A 19,043-nucleotide genomic window follows, 5' to 3' on the forward strand; every position below is an offset into this window, starting at 1 on the left:
GGGCCTTAAGTCAAGCATCTGCTGCTCATTCTTACCAGTGCTCAGTGCCACTGTTTTTGGTTTGCTCAGCTTCCTGTAAATGCCGAGTGGCTGCAGCAGCCAGAGCTGCTGCACTCTCATTCTGGAAATCTGTAGCCACAGCCTAGGGAGAGAGAGGGCTAATAAATCTGTGTACACAGTAAATGCATTTAACAGCAAACTGCCTTAGTAAAGACTGTTAGAAATGAACGGTTCGTATTCTTTCACATATACACATAATACTGATTAGATATATTAAAAATGTGACTCTTAGTTCAGGTTCTCTAATGAAATGAATTTAATATCTACATTTCTGCAGGGTCTAGGTGCTGTAAGGCTAGCTAGTTGCTTCCTTTGACTTTATTCAGCAGAACTTAAGTGAAAATGATAGGTTTAGCTGGACTAGACATTTATTCTCTTGGAATCCGGTCATGGAAAAATAAGACTACTCAACTATTTGAAAACTAGTGTAATCTTTCACAGTTGCCTTAAAAATACTGTGATAATGAGAAGTGATTCACCAACAAACCTCCTACCCAACAGGAAGCAAGTGGCAGCCTCTTAGTAGCATTCCAGCCTAGAGACAACTCTATGCTTTAGTCAGTGGGTCCAAAGAAAATATGAGCAGGTGTTTGAATGTTCATCTCTCAGCAGTCCATTTTTCTCTTGTCAACTTTTGGTTTATGCTACAGTCTTGCTGAAGGGTGGCTTACCTAAAATATTCCTGATTCAACTATTCTTACTCATTAAATACTTTATCCTCTGCACAATTCTTCCTAATATTTACTTGTAAATCAGAATGAGAAGCAACAACTTTGGAATTTCTGAGTCTAAACATTGAGAAGCAGGCTGGGATGTAACTCAGTGGCAAAATGCTTGCCTGGCAAGTGCACTGCCCTGGGTTCGATCCCCAGTCCAAAATACCAAAAAAAAAAAAAAAAAAAAAGACCCCCTTTAAAAATATAAGCTAAAGCTTTCTGGTATTCCCCAAAAGTCTGAGATGAAGCTGGCCAACAGTACTGCTTACCTTGGGTTAATGTCTAGGAAAGAGAGGAAACTCTCAAGTGATTAAATAACAAGGTAATGCTTACCAGCAATAGGTCTTGAGCTGCAATTCTAACAGTATAAGAGAAAGTATCATCATCTTCATCTTCTACAAACTGCTGTGGGTTTGCCGTCCAAACTTTAATCTGAAAAGATAAAAGTTAGGTCTTTGTGAGGCCACCAATCTGGTTCACTTATTATTATTATTATCATTATTATTTTATTTTTTGGTGGCACTGGGCATTGAGACCAGGCATCATTCATTCATTCATTCATTCATTCATTCATTCAATCATTTACGGTGCTGGGGATTGAACCCACAGGCATTCTACCTTCAAGCTACACCCCCAGACCAATTTTTTATTCTTTATTTTGAAACAGGGTCTTACTAAGTTGCATAGGGCCTAAGTAGCTTAAGCTGACCATGAACCTGTGATCTTCCTATCTCAGCCTCCCAAATGTTGGGATTACAAGTGTGCACTACCACATTTGGATTTATTTTTTGTTTCTGAAACAGTCTCTCACTAGGTTAATGAGTCTCACTACTTGCTGAGACTGTCCTCGAACTTTCGATTGCCTTGTCTCAAGCCTCCCCAGTACTGAGATTACTTTTTTTTTGTGGTACTGGGGGTGGAACTCGGGGGCTTTTCTACCTCCAGGCTATACTCTCAGACCTATTTTAAATTGGAAACAGGGTCTCACTAAGTTGCTGAGAGCCTCACTAAGTAGCTGAGGCTGTCTTCAAACCTGTGCAATCCTCCTGTCTCAGCCTCCCAAGTATGTACTGAGATTATAGACACACACCACCACACTTGGCTCTATTCCTTCTTTTTATCGACATAAGAAGACGTCAACCTTTTATCCCGAACAAAATTATAGCCTCAAAGCCAGACATCATGGCGCATGCTTGTAATCCCAGCATTCGAGAGGCTGAGATTGGAGGATTGTAGTTGGCAGACAGCCTCAGCTACTTAGCAAGGCCCTTTGCAAACTCACTGAGTTTCAAAAAAAATGACTAGCTGGGTGTGGTGGTACACACTTGTAATCCCAGCATTTGGTAGACTGAGACAGGAGGATCCTAGTTCTCAGCCTTGCAACTCAGTGAGACCCTGATTCAAAATAAGAAATAAAAAATGGGGCTGGGGGTATAGCTTGGAGGTAGTATACCCCTAGGGTTAATCCCCAGTACCACAAATAAAAATATAAATAAACGAATAAATAAATAAATAAATACAAATGAAAAAGACTAAAAAATAGGGCTGGGGGGGTGTAGGTCAGAGGTACAATGCCCCTGGGTTTTATCTCCAGTATAGCAAAAAATATACTGGGTCTGATATGATTTTTTTCTGTGAAAATCATGTCTTTTGGTCATCTTATGAAGGGCATTATGTTATTCCTGAATATTCTTTTCTAGTTTTAATGATCCATCAACAGACTAATAATATGATCACTATCTTTTATTATTTATAGGAAGGAATAGGCTTTTGGAGAGACTAGGATCTTTGGTTCAGTGGCTTTACAGAGATTTTCCTAATGGAAAAATTGTTCTGAAAGTCTATTTACCTAATACAGGAGTTGATAAAACTCCCAGTAACCAGGGATTCGACAATAAAATAGTGTCAAATCTTTCCTATAACTTCTGGGCTCTACATTCATCAAATTGTACCTCACATATACAAACTGATACCTATCTCCAAAATATTAATTACCTGCTCCTCAGTGATTTGCATGTACAGGATAATATAGTAAATCAACTCAGGCAAAGCTTTCTTAACAGTGCTTTTGAATTTGCTATTTTCTAGTAGGGCATGGACAAATTCAAAAATACTAAAGACGAGATTTTCAAAGCCCAGGACTTCACCTACAGAAAGAAAATACACAAGAGAAGAAATTTATGATACAAAAGCAAAAGAAAGCATGTATATTTGAAATAAATTACATTATCTTTAAATTAATGAATACTTAAAGTACTTGCTATTATTCCTGAGGCATTGGAAGAAGAGACTATAGAGTCAAAGAAAGGAACTTTGAGGATATTGAATAATTTCTGTTTTTTCAAGTAAAAGAATCAGAAATACTGAGTATATTTTCTAGCTTGCCCATTTTTTACCTGAAACACTTAAAAAACATTACAACAGAAATAAAAATATCATCTGGGATTTCAAAATTAAACAAAATACAAGTAGCTGGATTAAATGATATTTAAGATATTTTTTCCAATTCAGAAATTCTGTTTTTTTTTTTTTTTAGTATTCAAGTGTAGTACTTTATTTTCTATTGTATGAAAGGAAGGCCAAGAAAAGATCTTATGTGATTTTTGCAAATGCCTATCAGGAACAGATTAAAGATGGTTAATTTGTAATTCTTTACATCTTCAACACTGAAAGAAAACTCAATTAGAAAATTCACTCAATGGAGAGAAGTTTCTAAGTTACTGCTTTTTCCTGCAACTGCTTGTCTGCCCCTGACTTCTTTTTCTGTATCTTTTTTCTCGGAGATTGGCATTTCTGTCAAGATCAATAAACTACATACCATCAGAATCCACAGGATCTTCTACTTCCTCTGTGTAATTCACTTCTGTCCTCACATAAGTATGATGAAGAGTAAAGAAAAAGAATCTAAATCTGCTTAATATATACTCTACAAGGGAATATTACATTTTACATTAGGAATGTTCACTTAATGTGGAACCCCATGAATGTGAGACTGAAAGCTAGATTCCCAACTACAGGGGGTAGTATATCTTTTAAGTTTTCAGGAAGGATATAAAGCTGCACTCTCAGTCAGGGTATTCCAAACAATTGGCAGAATCTGCTGCATGGAGGACACCATGTGCTTTGGGAAGTTCTTCACTAGGGCTGTGACTGCCTGAGAAGTTAAAAGAAAAACATCCAAGAGTGACATAGGAGAAATCAATGATATCAGACTATCCTCTTAAACTCCAAACCTCATTGGTAGTACCTTTAGGACCTCCATCTTAAACCCACTGTCAGACGTGGGGCCATCTGGTATCTGGAGGGCTTGAACAAAGGCCTCTGTGAACTGCTGCACCACAGGAAAGATCAGGACTTTGGCTGCACCCTGATAACAGAAATCAGTCAATGCTGGATAAACCATGCAGGGCTTCAATACACACATCAAACACTGATATCTGAGGTGTCTAAATCTTCCTTCAAACTCAGGTTCCAATCAGAAGGATGTAGCTGTAAGTGTCTGGAAGTGTTCCCGAGGTTCATGTTTCTTCCACTACCACTTGAAGTTTCCTAATCACAGCCCTCTTAAAGCTTTTATATATCAGGCACTTTTTCATAACTGCTTCTGAATCCCATTGATCAGTATTTTTCAATTAGTTTTGTTTCATAAAAAAGGGTCATAAAAGGGTAGAAAGATTCTAGAGGATATCTAATATGAAAAGGATACATGATAATGTATTGGAAGAAGCAGCACTCAAAAGAAAACTAAGCTAAAAATTTAAAATTTTAATAAAACTGCTAAATCTATATCACCAGTTAATACACTTTCTAGTACTATTAGCAAATGAGTCAGTGCTTTGTCTGCAATGGAAGGTATTAATCCATTATGTCCCATCAACCTATATATAGGACACCTATAAAAAGTGTACAATTTAAGTTCTTATAGGTGTCCTACATTTGGGATGATGGGACATAATAGGCTAATGAAGACTTTTGTACTGAAGTCTATTATTATCTACCAAAAGCTGACTTACCTTTTCTAGCTCCTCCATGTTACAAATCATATGGGCACAAGTGGTAAAAATCTCCACAGCTCGGGAACGAGTTCGAATACCATACACCTGAGAAAAGTGAGGGCACAGGTATGATACTGGAATGTTTAAGTACATGTGAATCTGTGACTAGAAGTGAAACTATTGACTAATAAGCCCTCACATCAGATTAGATCCCCTAGACAAATGAGCAATGTAATTTATTCATGTCTAAGTGATAGATTTCATAATTTAGAGCAAATGAGGTAACAGAATCAATGTCATAATTTATTTGACTTAGCCTAATAGGTAGGCTTCTGTGGGTTGATTTTATTAAAAAATACCAGACTCGCCGGGCGTGGTGGCGCACGCTTGTAATCCCTGTGCTTGGGAGGCGGAGACAGGAGGATGCGCAGGTTCGAAGCCAGCCGTGCTGGTGTAAGAGACCCTGTTTCAAAAATATAAAATAGGTCTGGGAGTGTAGCCCGGAGGTAGAAGGGCTTCCAGGAACCCCAGTGCAACCAAAAAAAAAAAAAAAAAAAAAAAAAAAAGACTGTGCTATGATTAAAATCCTAACATGGCCAATGACCAATATATTTATTCACTGAGCTACATCCTCAGCCTTCAATTTATTTCTTTCAAAATGCCGACTATTCCTCATGTGTCTGGTATCCCACAAGCTCTTTCTCATGGCAGACCTAAGCTCAGACCCTGCTTTCATCAATAGGAAGTTTTCTCAAGCTCTAATGCTAAAACAGCTGATTTGATACAAGCTTTATTCTTGCCTTGTATTGTTTCCTTGTGAGTTATGGTTAAATTAAAACGCCTATGAACTACAAACTTCTTTATGATTGACTTGGTGCAATAAAGTTCCTTTCTGACCATTTCTGGTTTAGAAAATACTCAGTCATCTTAGAAACTGCAATATTTATTTTTTCCTCATTTGTTTTACCTTCGTTTTTAGATGAGGTAAACTTTTTGTCTTTCACTTATGGGTACTAAGTAAGGTCCATTCTAGTGTAACTGAAGAGAATGCACATTTGCCTACACTATTTCTGCTTACTGTACTTTGTTCTCTATTTTATGTCTAAGTACTTTGTTTTTGTTTTAAATCTTAATAATGGCTCACTTCTAGCATGTCCATAGAACTAAGGTTTTGCTTCTGTTAGCCATTTATTCTCCCAATAATTGAGATTTTAAAAAGAGATTTCTCCCTCTTAAATGTAAATTTTAGAAAACCCTATAAGAGGGATGGGTGCATGTCTTAATGTTGGGAAGCAGCAACTTTGGGGTTTAATTTATTTGAATGGATTAAAAATTGCATTGTTATAGAACTAGAAAAGTTTAAGTAGGAAAATGATAATAGCCTTACACTGAGTACAAATAATACTTAGAGACATGTGAATATGTGATCACTTGTAATGTTACTTATAAAAAAAGTATATATACATATCTTTTGAAGTGTTGAAAGGAAAACAGTACTTTATATTTTTTATCAAATCACTTTTTGTAAGTGTTGAATACAATCCTGTTTATTTTTCTAAGTTCTATTTTGTAGCCTTAAGTATTTCAAACACAGCTAAGTGTATAGAATAAGAGTAAATGCCCTACGTGGTATGATGCTGTATTACATATAAAACTGTGTGCATATATTAAATTTCATGTCTTGGAAAACAACAACAACAACAAAAACAAAAAATGCCAACTATTGGTTGGGGGCAAAAGAATAGGGAGGTTAAAACATTACCCATCAGGTATTTATATCTTACGGTGAATGATTACCATTCATATACACATTAATTAAATATATATTCATTACATGTTAAGAGTCTATTTGTACAATGAAGTGAAACACTACTTCTAAATCCTTAGCTGAGAGCCGGGCGTGGTGGCGCACGCTTGTAATCCCCGTGCTTGGAAGGCTGAGACAGGAGGATCGCACGGGTTCGAAGCCAGCCTCAGCTACTTAGTGAGGCTCTCAGACATTTAGTGAGACCCTATTTCCAAATAAAATATAAAAAAGGTCTGGGAGTATAGCCCAGAGGTAGAAAGCCTCTGGGTTCCACCCCCAGTACCACAAAAAAAACAAAAACAAAAACAAAAACAAACAAACAAAAAAAACCTTAGCTGAGGTAGGTAAGCTTAGGTGGGACACCTCAATGGGAGGCAAGCAGTGGCAATAAAGGTACGAAGTATCTGGGGGTTACAGGATGCCAATAGGCATGATATATGAAAGCACATTTTGGCTACTTCAGTGTTTGGGGCTTGCCTTTAAAGTCATGAGTGAAAGCCTATGGCTTATCCAGATTTTTTGTCAGTTTCAGTCTTTAGGTATGGGGATCAGTGGCAAACCACTCTAACCCCCTGAGAAGGAGTCTGACCAGAGCTTGAACAGCTCATTTTGGTAAAATCAAGAGCTGAATTTCATACCTCAGCCATGGTGAAGATCTTGTACATCTCTGGAAGAATGACAGGAGCAACAAGTGGCATCTGTGTATCTGTCACTTCTCGAGTAAATTCTACAAGGCAAAAAATAGTGCTATAAAAATAATTTCTGCTTCATAAAGACATTAAGTGTGAAAATTTCCAAACTGTTTCCAGGTGGCAGTTCCCAGCTAACACACAAGTAAGGACATTGACCTGGTGGTCTCACTTAGGAAGGGAAAGCAGCGAGTTACTGATTATTTGTTTGAAGAGGAAAAAGAACAAAACACAAGAGATTAAGAAAGAAAACCTTAATATAAATACTGAAAGGAAATTTGAAAGAGAGCTGTGTAACGTCTTTGTGAGGTCAACCTGGGCACTGCATTAACTTAGCCTGTGCCACCTGTCAACATCAGTGTGCTCTGAGGTTTCCCACCTTTGGTTCTGTTTTCAGTTTCTCCCGTGGAAAGTCATTTTGATGCACATCATAAACTATGTACAGACTTACAAGGCTCCAACTCTATTTTGTTAGTTATTCTTCTCAGTGGATGACATTTACCCACCTAAAAATCAGAGATTGCTGCTAATTAGAATAAGGAAATTTCCTATGTGAATATAGAAAAAAGCAACCTATATAGTTTGCTTAAAGTAGGCAAGTAAAATATATATCAGCTTTCTCTTCACTTAAAAAAATAACAAGAAAGCATACCACGCACACAGCACTAAGACAAGATAAAAGACTCTGGATTTTATGTTACAAAGTGGTAGAATGTTAAGACCTTAAGTTCCACTAATGTTTAATTATCTGGTGCTTTTCCACATTATCACCTTTAAAATAGAGCTAATCATTGGGGGCAATTTTCAAAAGATTATATATCTAAAAATGTAAGCTGACATTTTTCAGCCAATATATCCACACTCTTGGGTAGTATCAATCCCTACAAGTCAAATAAAGATCAAATACTCAAGGCTGGTCTCTTCTACAAATTGTGGTTTAATTTTTTTTTTTCTTCTTGTGATACTGGGGGTGGAACCCAAGGGCTTTTCTACCTCCGGGCTACACTCCCAGACCTATTTTTATACTTTAATTGGAAACAGGGTCTCACTAAGTTGCTGAGAGCCTCACTAAGTAACTAAGACTGGCTTCAAACCTGTGCTATCCTCCTGTCTCAGCCTCCCAAGTGCTGGGATTACAAGCGTGTGACACCACGCCCGGCTTTGTGGTTTACTTCTAAAGAATAAATTCTGAGCTTCAAATAGTAAATGTTTTATTTTCTTTAACATCCAAGGCAATCAGTGCAAGAAAATATGACAGAGAGCGTATTAATGATAACAAATAGATGAACAAGGTGGTGCATACTTGCAATCAGCTACTTGGGAAGTTGAGACAGCAATTTAATGAGACCCTGACCCAAAACAAAATATTTAAAAAGTGCTGAGAGCTAGGTGTGGTGGTGCACACTTGTAATCCCAGCATTTGGGAGGCTGAGACAGGAGGACCTGGGCTTGCAGACAGCTTCAGCTACTTAGTGAGGCCCTATGCAACTCAGTGAGACTCTTTCAAAATAAAGAATAAAAAAGTTGGGCTGGGGGTATAGCTCAGAGGTAGAATGCCCCTGGGTTCCATCTAGTAAAAAAAAAAAAAAAAAGACTGAGGATTTCGTTCAGTGGTAGAGTGTGCTCCTGGGCTCAGTCCTCATTTCCCCCAAACCCAAAACAAAAGTTTATGAAAGTGTAATATAATCCCATTAATAAAGTGACTGAATTTTTTCACGAATTCTTGGTAGTCTCAATTTATTCACACTTTATTAGTTTTCTTTTCTTTTTTTTTCTTTTTCTTTTTTTGTGGTACTGGGGGTGGAACCCAGGGGCTTTTCTACCTCCGGGCTATACTCCCAAACCTATTTTATATTTTATTTAGAAAAAGGGTTTAAGTTGCTGAGAGCCTCATTAAGTAGCTGAGGCTGGCTTCAAACCTGTGTGATACTCCTGTCTCAGCCTCCCAAGCTCTGGGATTACAAGCGTGCGCCACCATGCCCGGCCACACTTCATTTTTTTTTTTTCTCACACTCACAGCCCTATTTTTTAATTCTTTACTTTTTTTTTTTTTGGTGGTACTGGGGTTCCTGGAAACCCTTCTACCTCCGGGCTACACTCCCTGACACCTATATTTTATATGTTTATTTGGAAACAGGGTCTCTTAAGCCAGCAAGGCTGGCTTCGAACCTGCGCAATCCTCCTGTCTCTGCTTTCCAAGCACAGGGATTACAAGTGTGTGCCACCATGCCTGGCTATTCTTTACTTTTTGAAATAGGGTGTTACTGAGTTGCAAAGGGCCTCACTAAGTAGCTGAGGCTGTCATTGGTGAACCATGATCCTCCTGTCTCAGCCTCTGGAATGCTGGGATTCCACCACGCCCAGCTTATTATTCACACTTTGTGTTTCCTTCAAACTCTAAGACTTTCCCCTGCTCCCACCCTCTTTTGTGGTACTAGGAACTGAACCAAGGGGTACTCTACCACAGCTACATCTCCAGTCCTTTTTATTTTGAAACAAGTCTGATTAAGTTGCCTAGGTTTGGGTCAAACTTGATTCTCCTGCTATAGCCGCCTGAGTAGCCGGGACGACAGGCATGCACCACTGTCCCTGCCATTAGTTCTCTTTTATAAATAAATTAAGAAATCTCATTAAAAGGAGTTAGGTATAGTATTTTATTTAACCAAACATCAATTGTTTAATATTTCCACTTTTAAACTGTTATCCTTTTTGCCGAATTCTGTCCCTCCTTTTATTTTTTTGGTGGTACTGGGGTTCCTGGAAGCCCTTTTACCTTCGGGCTACACTCCCAGACCTATTTTTACATTTTTTTCTTAATTTGGGAACAGGGTCTCCTAAGCCAGCGCGCGAGGCTGGCTTCGAGCCTGCGTGATCCTCCTGTCTCTGCCTCCCAAGCGCTGGGATTACAAGTGTGCGCCACCACGCCCAGCCTTGCCCCCCCCCCTTTTAAATGATACTGGGGATTGAACCCAAGGATGTTCTACCTCTGAGCCATACCCCCAGCCCTCTTTATTTTTTTGTTTTGAAACAGGATCTTGCTAAGTTCCTGAGGGCCTCACTAAGTTTCTGAGACTGTCCTGGAACCTGTGATCCTCCTGTCTCAAGACTCCCAAGTACTGGGATTACAGGCGTGAACCACCTTGCCTGGCTCCAAACTGTCCTTTTGTACCCCACCTAGCTCCCACGCCTCCCTCTTCTTACATGTTAACGAGACTGGGAAAGACATCTTCATAGATAGACATAACATTATTTGAACTGTTTTCTTCCTCACCTCCCTCCCCCAGTTCCCTTCCACCATTTTACTTGTCTCTTTCCTCATTTATCTGAAGACCTTTTGTTGCCTATTTTCTCTCTAGCTTCCACATATGGCAGAAAACACACAACCCTCGACTTTCTGAGACTAGCTAATCTCAGTAATATTCTCTAATTCCATTCATTTTACTGCAAATGACATAATTTTGTTCTTTGTGGCTGAGTAAAATTCCATTATATGCATAAACCTCATTTTCTTTATCCATTATCTGTTGACAGACACAGATACAGTATCTTAAAAACCTCTGAACAAGCTGGGCACAGTGGCATGTACCTGAAGTTCCAGCTAACTCAGAAGGTTGAGGCAGGAGGACTGCTTGAGCCATGGAATTTGAGGCCAGCCTGAAAAAAACAGCAAGACCCTGCCTCAAAACAACAAAATCAAACAATCACAGTAAACAAAAACTCTGAATAGAATCAGTCCCACCATTCTTTTATTGGGCTCCTATCTTCATGCATGCCTGAAATTCTGTTGCTGCAGTTCATATAGTCTGACCTCTTTTGAAAATATTTGGAGAAACTATTTGGGAATGGTGGCTGGCTCTTCCCCACTCCATGTCTGATGATTCCATTTCAAAAGAATACCAATTTCCCTACCAGTTCTTTCCCGTGTTTGACAGAAAAGTGATCTCACTGAACAATAATTTCCTTAGTCAAGTACAGTGAGGGCTCTTCAGCATTCCAATCAGGATAAATATACAACCCTTTCTCTCCAAGTCTGTGAAAAAGGAGCTGAACTTTGTATTAAAAAATAGGTTTCCTTTCTTTGGTAGAAAACAGATGGGATAGCTGATATCCTAGCACTATTATGCCGCCAATAAAGAATTCTAAAAGTCCAGTTCTATGGGGAGGAGTGTGGGAAGTTACCTGAATAATGAAACCAAGAAAAAGAAGCAAAGGAAATTAGAAAGAAAATGTAAATCTGAGCAAGAAATATTTTGATCTTTTTGGTAAGTGTACTCTATATCTGAACTAAAATTTGTAGTGCTATCACAGGCAATTAGCAAGAATAAAATGGGTAGTTTAAAAAAGGCAGCTGGAAATCCAGGTGTGGTGGTGCACACTTATAATCTCTGTACTTGGAAGGCTGAGACAGGAGGATCGCACAGGTTCGAAGCCAGCCTCAGCCACTTAGTGAGGCTCTCAGCAACTTAGTGAGACCCTGTTTCTAAATAAAATATAAAATAAGACTGGGAGTATATTCTGGAGGTAGAAAGCCCCTGGGTTCCACCCCCAGTGCAATAAATAAATAAATAAATAGGCAGCTGGAAGTCAGGCATGTAGCACATGCCTGCAATTACAGCCATTTCTGAGGCTGAGCAGGAAGACTGTAAGTTTGAGGCCAGCCTGGGCAACATGGTGAGAAAAAAGCAGCTGGGGAATGGGAAGTTTTAAAACAGAGATGAAAGACTTGCCTTCGACATAATTGATATTATCTGCTGTTAATATCACATAGACTAGTAAAATCCAGGCTAGATGCCAAGTTTGGTACACTGAGATTCCTAAGGAGGACCCAGCAATCAAGCTGGTGAGAATGCATTTCAGGTAAACTGTGTGCAGTGGCACATGCCTGTAATCCCAGGATGTGGGAGGTTGAGACAGAAGGACCTGACGTTTGAACCAACATACAGTAATTTTGAGACCTTGCTAATATGCCCCCCCCTTTCCCCTTAAAAAAGTGCTGGGGGCAGCCGGGCATGGTGGTGCACGCTTGTAATCCCCGCACTTGGGAGGCGGAGACAGGAGGATCGCCCAGGTTCGAAACCAGCCTTGCAGGCTTAAGAGACCCTGTTTCCAACTATAAAAAAAGTATAAAATAGGTCTGGGAGTGTAGCCCAGAGGTAGAAGGGCTTCCAGGAACCCCAGTACCACCAAAACAAACAAACAAAAAAAGTGCTGGGGATATAGCTCAGTGGTAAAAATCTCTGGGTCAATCCCCAGTAGCCACACACATAGATGCACACAAGATGTATAAAGAATACATTTCAGATAAACTAGCAGTTCAGAAAGAAACAGGTGGGATTTCCCTGTATGAAGAGAGGGGAAGGATAATGCTTAAAACATCAGTACAAGATGGCTAAAATTCAGATTAAGACTTCAAAGATTGCCTAGTGACTTAATTTAAGGGACTGGAAACAGGGCAGACCTTGAAAAGGACTGGGAAACTCAGACCATGCCTTAGGAAATATGCACACAGGTTCTGGAGGGACTGACAGATTCATCAAGCTTAGAAGAGATAGCTACCAAATCTCACTGGACTGAAAGTTGAAGATTAACCTCTCAGAGCAGAGAAAAAGACACCAAAGACGACACATTCTTTAAGCTAACTAAATGACAGGATTATACAGATATAATTTTTTCCTCTACTTTCTAATATTTCTATAAAAATCAAATTTAAGCCAGATGTGGTGATGCATGCTTATAATCCTAGTACTTGGGAAGCTGAGACAGAATTGCAGGTTAATGGCCAGCCTCAGCAACTTCGTGAGGCCCTCTGCAACTCAGTAAAAACCTTTTTTTAAAAGTAAAAAATAAAAATGGAGTTGGGGTGTAGCTTAGAGGTAGAATGCCTCCGAGTCTAATCCCCAGTACCACAAACACACAAAAAATCCCATCTGATTTTGAGGGGGGAGGGTTGTACAGAGGCTCAAACTTAAGGCCTCATGCATGCTAGGCAAGCACTTCCACCACTGAACCTATTGGAGTTTTCTTAACTAAGTAACAAAATATTTAGCCCTTGAGTTCCAGTAACTGTTCACTTTTTTTATCTGATGCCTTTCCATATTATCACTATAAAAATGGGGCTAATCAACTTAGATGGAAATTAATAAATAATGATAATCATGAGTAAAATTTGCTGAGTCAGTTATTATACTAAACTATTCACAAAGATTCTCTCATTAAAACTACCAAAAAGAAGTCGGTGTTGTGGCACATGTCTGTAGTTCCAGTACTTGGCAGGCTGAGACAGGAAGATCGCAGATTCATAGCCAGTCTCAGCAACCTAGTGAGACCCTAGTTGGAAATCCTAGTTTCAAACTAAAAATAAAATAGGACTGGAGATGTAGATCACAGGTAGAAGACCTCTGAGTTCAATCTCAGGACCACAAAAAGACCCCTAAAACTACCAAAGAGTCAGGCAAGGTGGCACACACCTCTAACCCCAATACTTGACAGGAGAATCACAAATTTGAGACCAACCTCAATAACTTAGCAAAGCCCTCAGCAACTTAGTGAGACACTGTTTCAAAATAAAAACAAGCCCGGTTTGGTAGCAAGTTTGGGAGGCGGAGACAGGAGGATCTTGCAGGTTCAAAGCCAGCCTCACTGGCTTAAGAGACCCTGTTTCCAAAAAAAAAAAAAAAGGTCTGGGAGTGTAGCCTGGAGGTAGAAGGGTTCTATCCCCAGTATCACCAAAATAAATAAATAAATAAAATAAAAACAAGCTTGGCGTGGTGGCACACGCTTGTAATCCCACAATTTGGGAGGCGGACATAGGAGGATCCTGGTTCGTGGCCAGCCTCAGCTACTTAGTGAGGCCCTTGGCAACTCAGTGAGACCCTGTTTCAAAATAAAGAATAAAGCTGGGTGTGGTGGCACACACTTGTTATCCCTGTTCTTGGGAGGCTGAGACAAGAGGATCATGCAGGTTTGAAGCCAGCCTCAGCTGGCTTAAGAGACCTTGTTTCCAAATTAAATATAAAATAGGTTTGGGAGTATAGCCCGGAGGTAAAAGGGTTCCATCCCCAGTACCACCAAAAAAAAAAAAAAAAAAAAGGAATAAAAAATAGGGCTGGTGGTATAGCTTGGAGGTAGAATGCCCTGGGTTCCATTCTCAGTACTGCAAAATAAAATAAAATAATAATAAAACAGGGCTAGTGGTGTAGCTCAGAGGTAGAAGTAGAATATCCTAGGTTCAATTCTTAGTACCACACACACAGAAAAAACAAGAAATCTACCAAGAAGCTCCTTTGAGGCAGACACTATTATCATCTTAATTTTATTTGTTTGTGGTACTGGGGATTGAACTCAGGGGTATTCTATCTCTGAGCTACACCCCAGCCTTTTTTTTTTTTTTAATTTTTTTCTTTTGAAACAGGACCTTTAGAAATTGCTGTGAGTCCCACTAAGTTGTTGAGGCTGGCCTCAAACTTGTGGTCCTCCTTCCTTAGTATCCCAAGTGCTAGAGTTATAGGCATGCAGCACCGTGTTCACCTATCACCTTAGAGATATATATAGATATAGATATACACACACATACTTAGGCTTAAAGAAGCTAAGTGAAGAATCAAGGTCAAAGAGAGGCTAAAGCATGAACTGAATCTGAATTATCACGATGCTACTACTGCATCCTTTTTGTGTGTGTGTGGTGCTGGGACTTGTACATGCAGGCAGGCATTCTACAATTGAGCTATACTATGCTAACTTAATTGTCTAGAAGGTGTCAATGGAGCAGGAGGGCAGATGGAGAGATAAGAACTAGTAGAGAGCAACATTTATAGCAAATCCTACTGGTCTGGGCCCCTCTCACAGAGTTCTTCTAAGTGTTCCTGTCACTTGGAATTCAAGTGCTAACACCAGGAAGAGGCTTCTGGTACCTGTCAGTACACGCATGGCTCCATGGACGGCATTTAAGTCTCCGCTCACCAACATCTCCATGAGCAGGTTGAAGAGTTGGGGCCAGGCTTCGGGCCAGTCCCAGTGGGCAATGGCTGACACTGCATATGCTACGCTGGAGCGTACTTTGCTTATTGATTCTCTCAACCCATTGGGTAATAGCTCTCGGATAACAATTTTTGCCTGTAGAGGAGAAAAGCCCACTTGCCATTAGATCAGGTTATAAGTGACTGGCAGAGCCCACTCTAGTTTGGAACTATATTAGAAAAAAATATACGCAAAAGAAATGCACACACAGATGTATAACAGAAAACTAGATAAGCTTGACAAATAATTCAGTTTGTCTGTAATCTCTAAATTTATGCTATACATTAGTCATTTGATACATGTCCTTTTTTTTGGGGGGGGGTGGTAGTGGGATTCCTGGAAACCCTTCTTCTTCTGGGCTACACTCCCAGACCTACTTTATATTTTTTATTTGGAAACAGGGTTTCTTAAAGCCAGCGAGGCTGGCTTTGAACCAGCGTGATCCTCCTGTCTCCACCTCCCAAGCTTGGGGATTACAAGCATGTGCCACCACGCCCGGCATGTCCTTTTTGATTTTAAGAAAAAATGTAGTTCCTCAGTTGCAATAGATACATTCTAAGTCCTCAACAGCTTCAGTAGCTCTCATATTGGACATCACAGCTACAAAACATTTCCCTAACTGTAGAAGATTCCAATGGACAGTGTTTCTCTAGACCTTATATCTTAATATTTCTTGGAGGCCCAGGATGACTGCTTATTACTATACTAAATAGAAGCATTATTTCATTTAATTCCCAAGACCTTTGAAGTTGGTATTTTATTTCTAATTTGAGAGATTTAGGAAATTGAGGCTTAGCAATTAAATATGTTTCCAATTCTCACAGCCTATAAAGGGCAGAGCTGGAATCTGAACATAAGCCAGCCTGACACTTGAGTCTTCTCCTCTATAACATTGCATACATAATGCCAGCCACAAATCTCCCTTTGTACCTAGTCTTTAATTGCTCCAACTTGTCAAAGAAAGTTAACAGCCTAATCTCTTAGAACAGTGGCTCAAATCTCTGTTGGCAGACTAGTCAAGAACTTTCCTTACCCTTTCTGTAGTTTCAGGAGGCCTAAACTTCTCTGATTGTGCACACCAGTGAGTCTCCACATACTGCTTCAAGATGACTGACGCTAGCTGTGACGAGAATAAGCCAAGAAATATAGCAAGAAAAAGGCTTTTTCACACATAAAAACCACATACATGGCTTCATACATTTGAATCATATCTAAATCTGGTACAAAACCATAGGCTATTTATAAATTGGTCTCATTCTTTCTCATTCCCATAAGAAAGTTTCATTACCAAGGAAAACAAAACTATTTATAAATTGGGCCAGTCTGGACTTACCTGACGAATTGCGAGTGCCCCCTGGGGATCTACGGTCAGCTCTGCCAAGTGAACACCAAATTCTGAAAGAGAAAATTTTATTTTAAGTCTAAGAGCACCTAGGAATGCCCTGCAATTTACTGAGCTCTAATCCTGAGGCCAATAAGAAATATTTCAGGAAGAAACTTGACCCACTGCTTCTAAAACTGCTAATAATTGCCAAAATTGATTACTCCAAATAATAGAAACAAGTTGGCAAGTTGGCTTTATAGGCCATGGTTTCTTAAAATGAACAACCAGCCTCTTCATTGTCTCCCAACTATTGCATAACATTTTCTAGCTATTTTTTTTTTCTTTAGTGCTGAGGATTAAACCCAGGAGCACTTTACCATATCCCGTGTGTGTGTGTGTGTGTGTGTGTGTGTGTGTGTGTGTGTGTTTATGTATTGCATAGCTTTTTCTAGCTTTTTTTATTCTTTAGTACTGATGATTAAACCCAGTAGTACAGCCAGGCATAGTGGCGCACGTTTGTAATCCCAGAGCTTGGAAGGCTGAGACAGGAGGATTGCATGGGTTTGAAGCCTGCCTCAGCTACTGAGTGAGGCTCTCAGCAACTTAGTGAGACCCTGTTTCCAAATAAAGTATAAAATAGGTCTGGGAGTTTAGCCAGGAGATAGAAAAGCCTCTGGGTTCCATCCCCAGTACCACTAAAAACAAAACAAAACAAAACAAAACCCCAGGAGTACCTTACCATATCCGTGTGTGTGTGTGTGTGTGTGTGTGTGTGTGTGTGTGTGTGTGTGTGTGAATAGAGATTGAGACCAAGGATGTCTACTCTGAGCTACACCCCTAGCCCGATTTTATTTTTTATGTTGAACCAGGGTCTCACTCAGTTGCTGAAGCTGGTCTCCTACCTGCAATCCTCCTGCCTCAGCCTTCCAAGTACTGGGATTATAAACATGCACCACCATGTTTTAATTTTTATGGTCCTTTTTATGTTTTACTTCTGAGATAGTATCTCACTAAGTTGCTGAGGCTGACCTCAAACTTTGATCCTCCCCTCCCCCAGTCTCTGGAGTAGCTGTGATTACAGGTCTAAACACCACACCTAGCTTTTCCAGCTACCTTCCCTTACAAGATGGCAATAGCTGCCTCTGAGATCAATAAATGTACTAGTTGCAAACTGGATCTAAACTCCAAGAAAAATTTAAAAGGTAAGATTTCAGGAGTTACTCTGATACATCCTACCAGATTCATGATTAAGTCTAAGAAAACCTGGCTTCAACAAGCTTAGTCCTAAAAATACAAGTGCTACAAATGAACAGTTTCCAGTAAGGAAAAAAAATAGCAATCTTAAAAGTATATTGGGAGGCTATAGACAATTCTTCCTCCCAAATAAAAATATAGATCTGCCGGGCGTGGTGGCGCACGCTTGTAATCCCAGCATTTGGGAGGCTGAGACCTGGAGGATTGCGGTTCGCGGACAGCCTCACTACTTAGTGAGGCCCTCTGCAACTCAGTGAGACCCGGTTTCAAAATAAAGAATATAAAATAGGGCAGGGGGTGTAGCTCGGAGGTCAAATGCCCCTGAGTTCCATCCCCAGAACCGCGGGGGGTGGGGGAATATATATATATATATCCAATTTAAACTTGCAAAAGAATCAACTACCAAATATTTACTTGTGAACAGAGGAAGAATAATGTTAAGATCAAGGGTGCATTATAATTTTGAGATAGGATCCTGCCCAGGCTGGCCTGGAACTTGTGCTTCTCCTGCCTCAACCCCCCTAGTAGTTGGGATCACAGGTATGTGTCACTCCACCCAGTCTAATGGTAATTTTTTTTTTCTATTTCCCTTATTCTTTTTGGTGTCCCCCCCCCCCCCGTGCTGAGGATTGAACCCAAATCATCTCTTACATGCTAGGCAAGTTCTCTACCACTAAGCTACACCCCTCAGCCTATTTCAATGTTGTTTAGTTTCTATTTTTCTAATCACTTGTTAATTAGAATTCTGTGTGTGTGTGTGTGTGTGTCGGGGGGCACTGGGGATTGAACCCAGGGGCATTTTACCTCTGAGCTACACCCCTAGTCTGATTTTATTTCTTATTTGGAAACAGGGTCTCAGTAAGTTGTGGAGGGCCTAAGTTTCTGAAGCTGGCTTTGAACCTGTGATCCTCCTGTGCTGGCCTCCCAAGTACTGGCATTACAACAAGTGTGCGCTACCACACCTGACTAGAATTCTTTAAGGAAGAACTGTTCTTGTTAAAGCCAGGGTTTCTCAGACTTAATGATTAATTAATTTATTTACTCATAACTGTGTGGACTCCTGAGTATTATTCCGTGGGTTTTAAACTAATACTATTATCATTTATTTTATTGCCCCAAACTGTTCCAACTTTGGCCATGAGATCTTCTGAATGGCACTTCTGAAGAAAATATGTTTACTGT

The 19,043-nt window shown here is 39.8% G+C and overlaps 1 protein-coding gene across 1 annotated transcript in view; it reads right to left on the bottom strand.

Moving 5' to 3' along the window:
• Positions 1–19,043, bottom strand: part of IPO9 (importin 9) — a gene marked incomplete at both ends in the record, with an annotated part of 55,923 nt that overhangs the window by 24,429 nt on the left and 12,451 nt on the right. The window contains 11 exon segments of the mRNA XM_080698343.1: positions 36–142; positions 1,110–1,208; positions 2,772–2,923; positions 3,595–3,702; positions 3,840–3,930; positions 4,024–4,143; positions 4,790–4,876; positions 7,217–7,305; positions 15,178–15,379; positions 16,317–16,403; positions 16,617–16,678. Coding sequence (XP_080554469.1) covers positions 36–142; positions 1,110–1,208; positions 2,772–2,923; positions 3,595–3,702; positions 3,840–3,930; positions 4,024–4,143; positions 4,790–4,876; positions 7,217–7,305; positions 15,178–15,379; positions 16,317–16,403; positions 16,617–16,678 — 1,204 coding nt within the window.

The sequence above is a fragment of the Muscardinus avellanarius genome (genome assembly GCF_963383645.1).
Source record: "Muscardinus avellanarius genome assembly, chromosome: 7".
In the NCBI taxonomy this organism is placed as follows: domain Eukaryota; kingdom Metazoa; phylum Chordata; class Mammalia; order Rodentia; family Gliridae; genus Muscardinus; species Muscardinus avellanarius.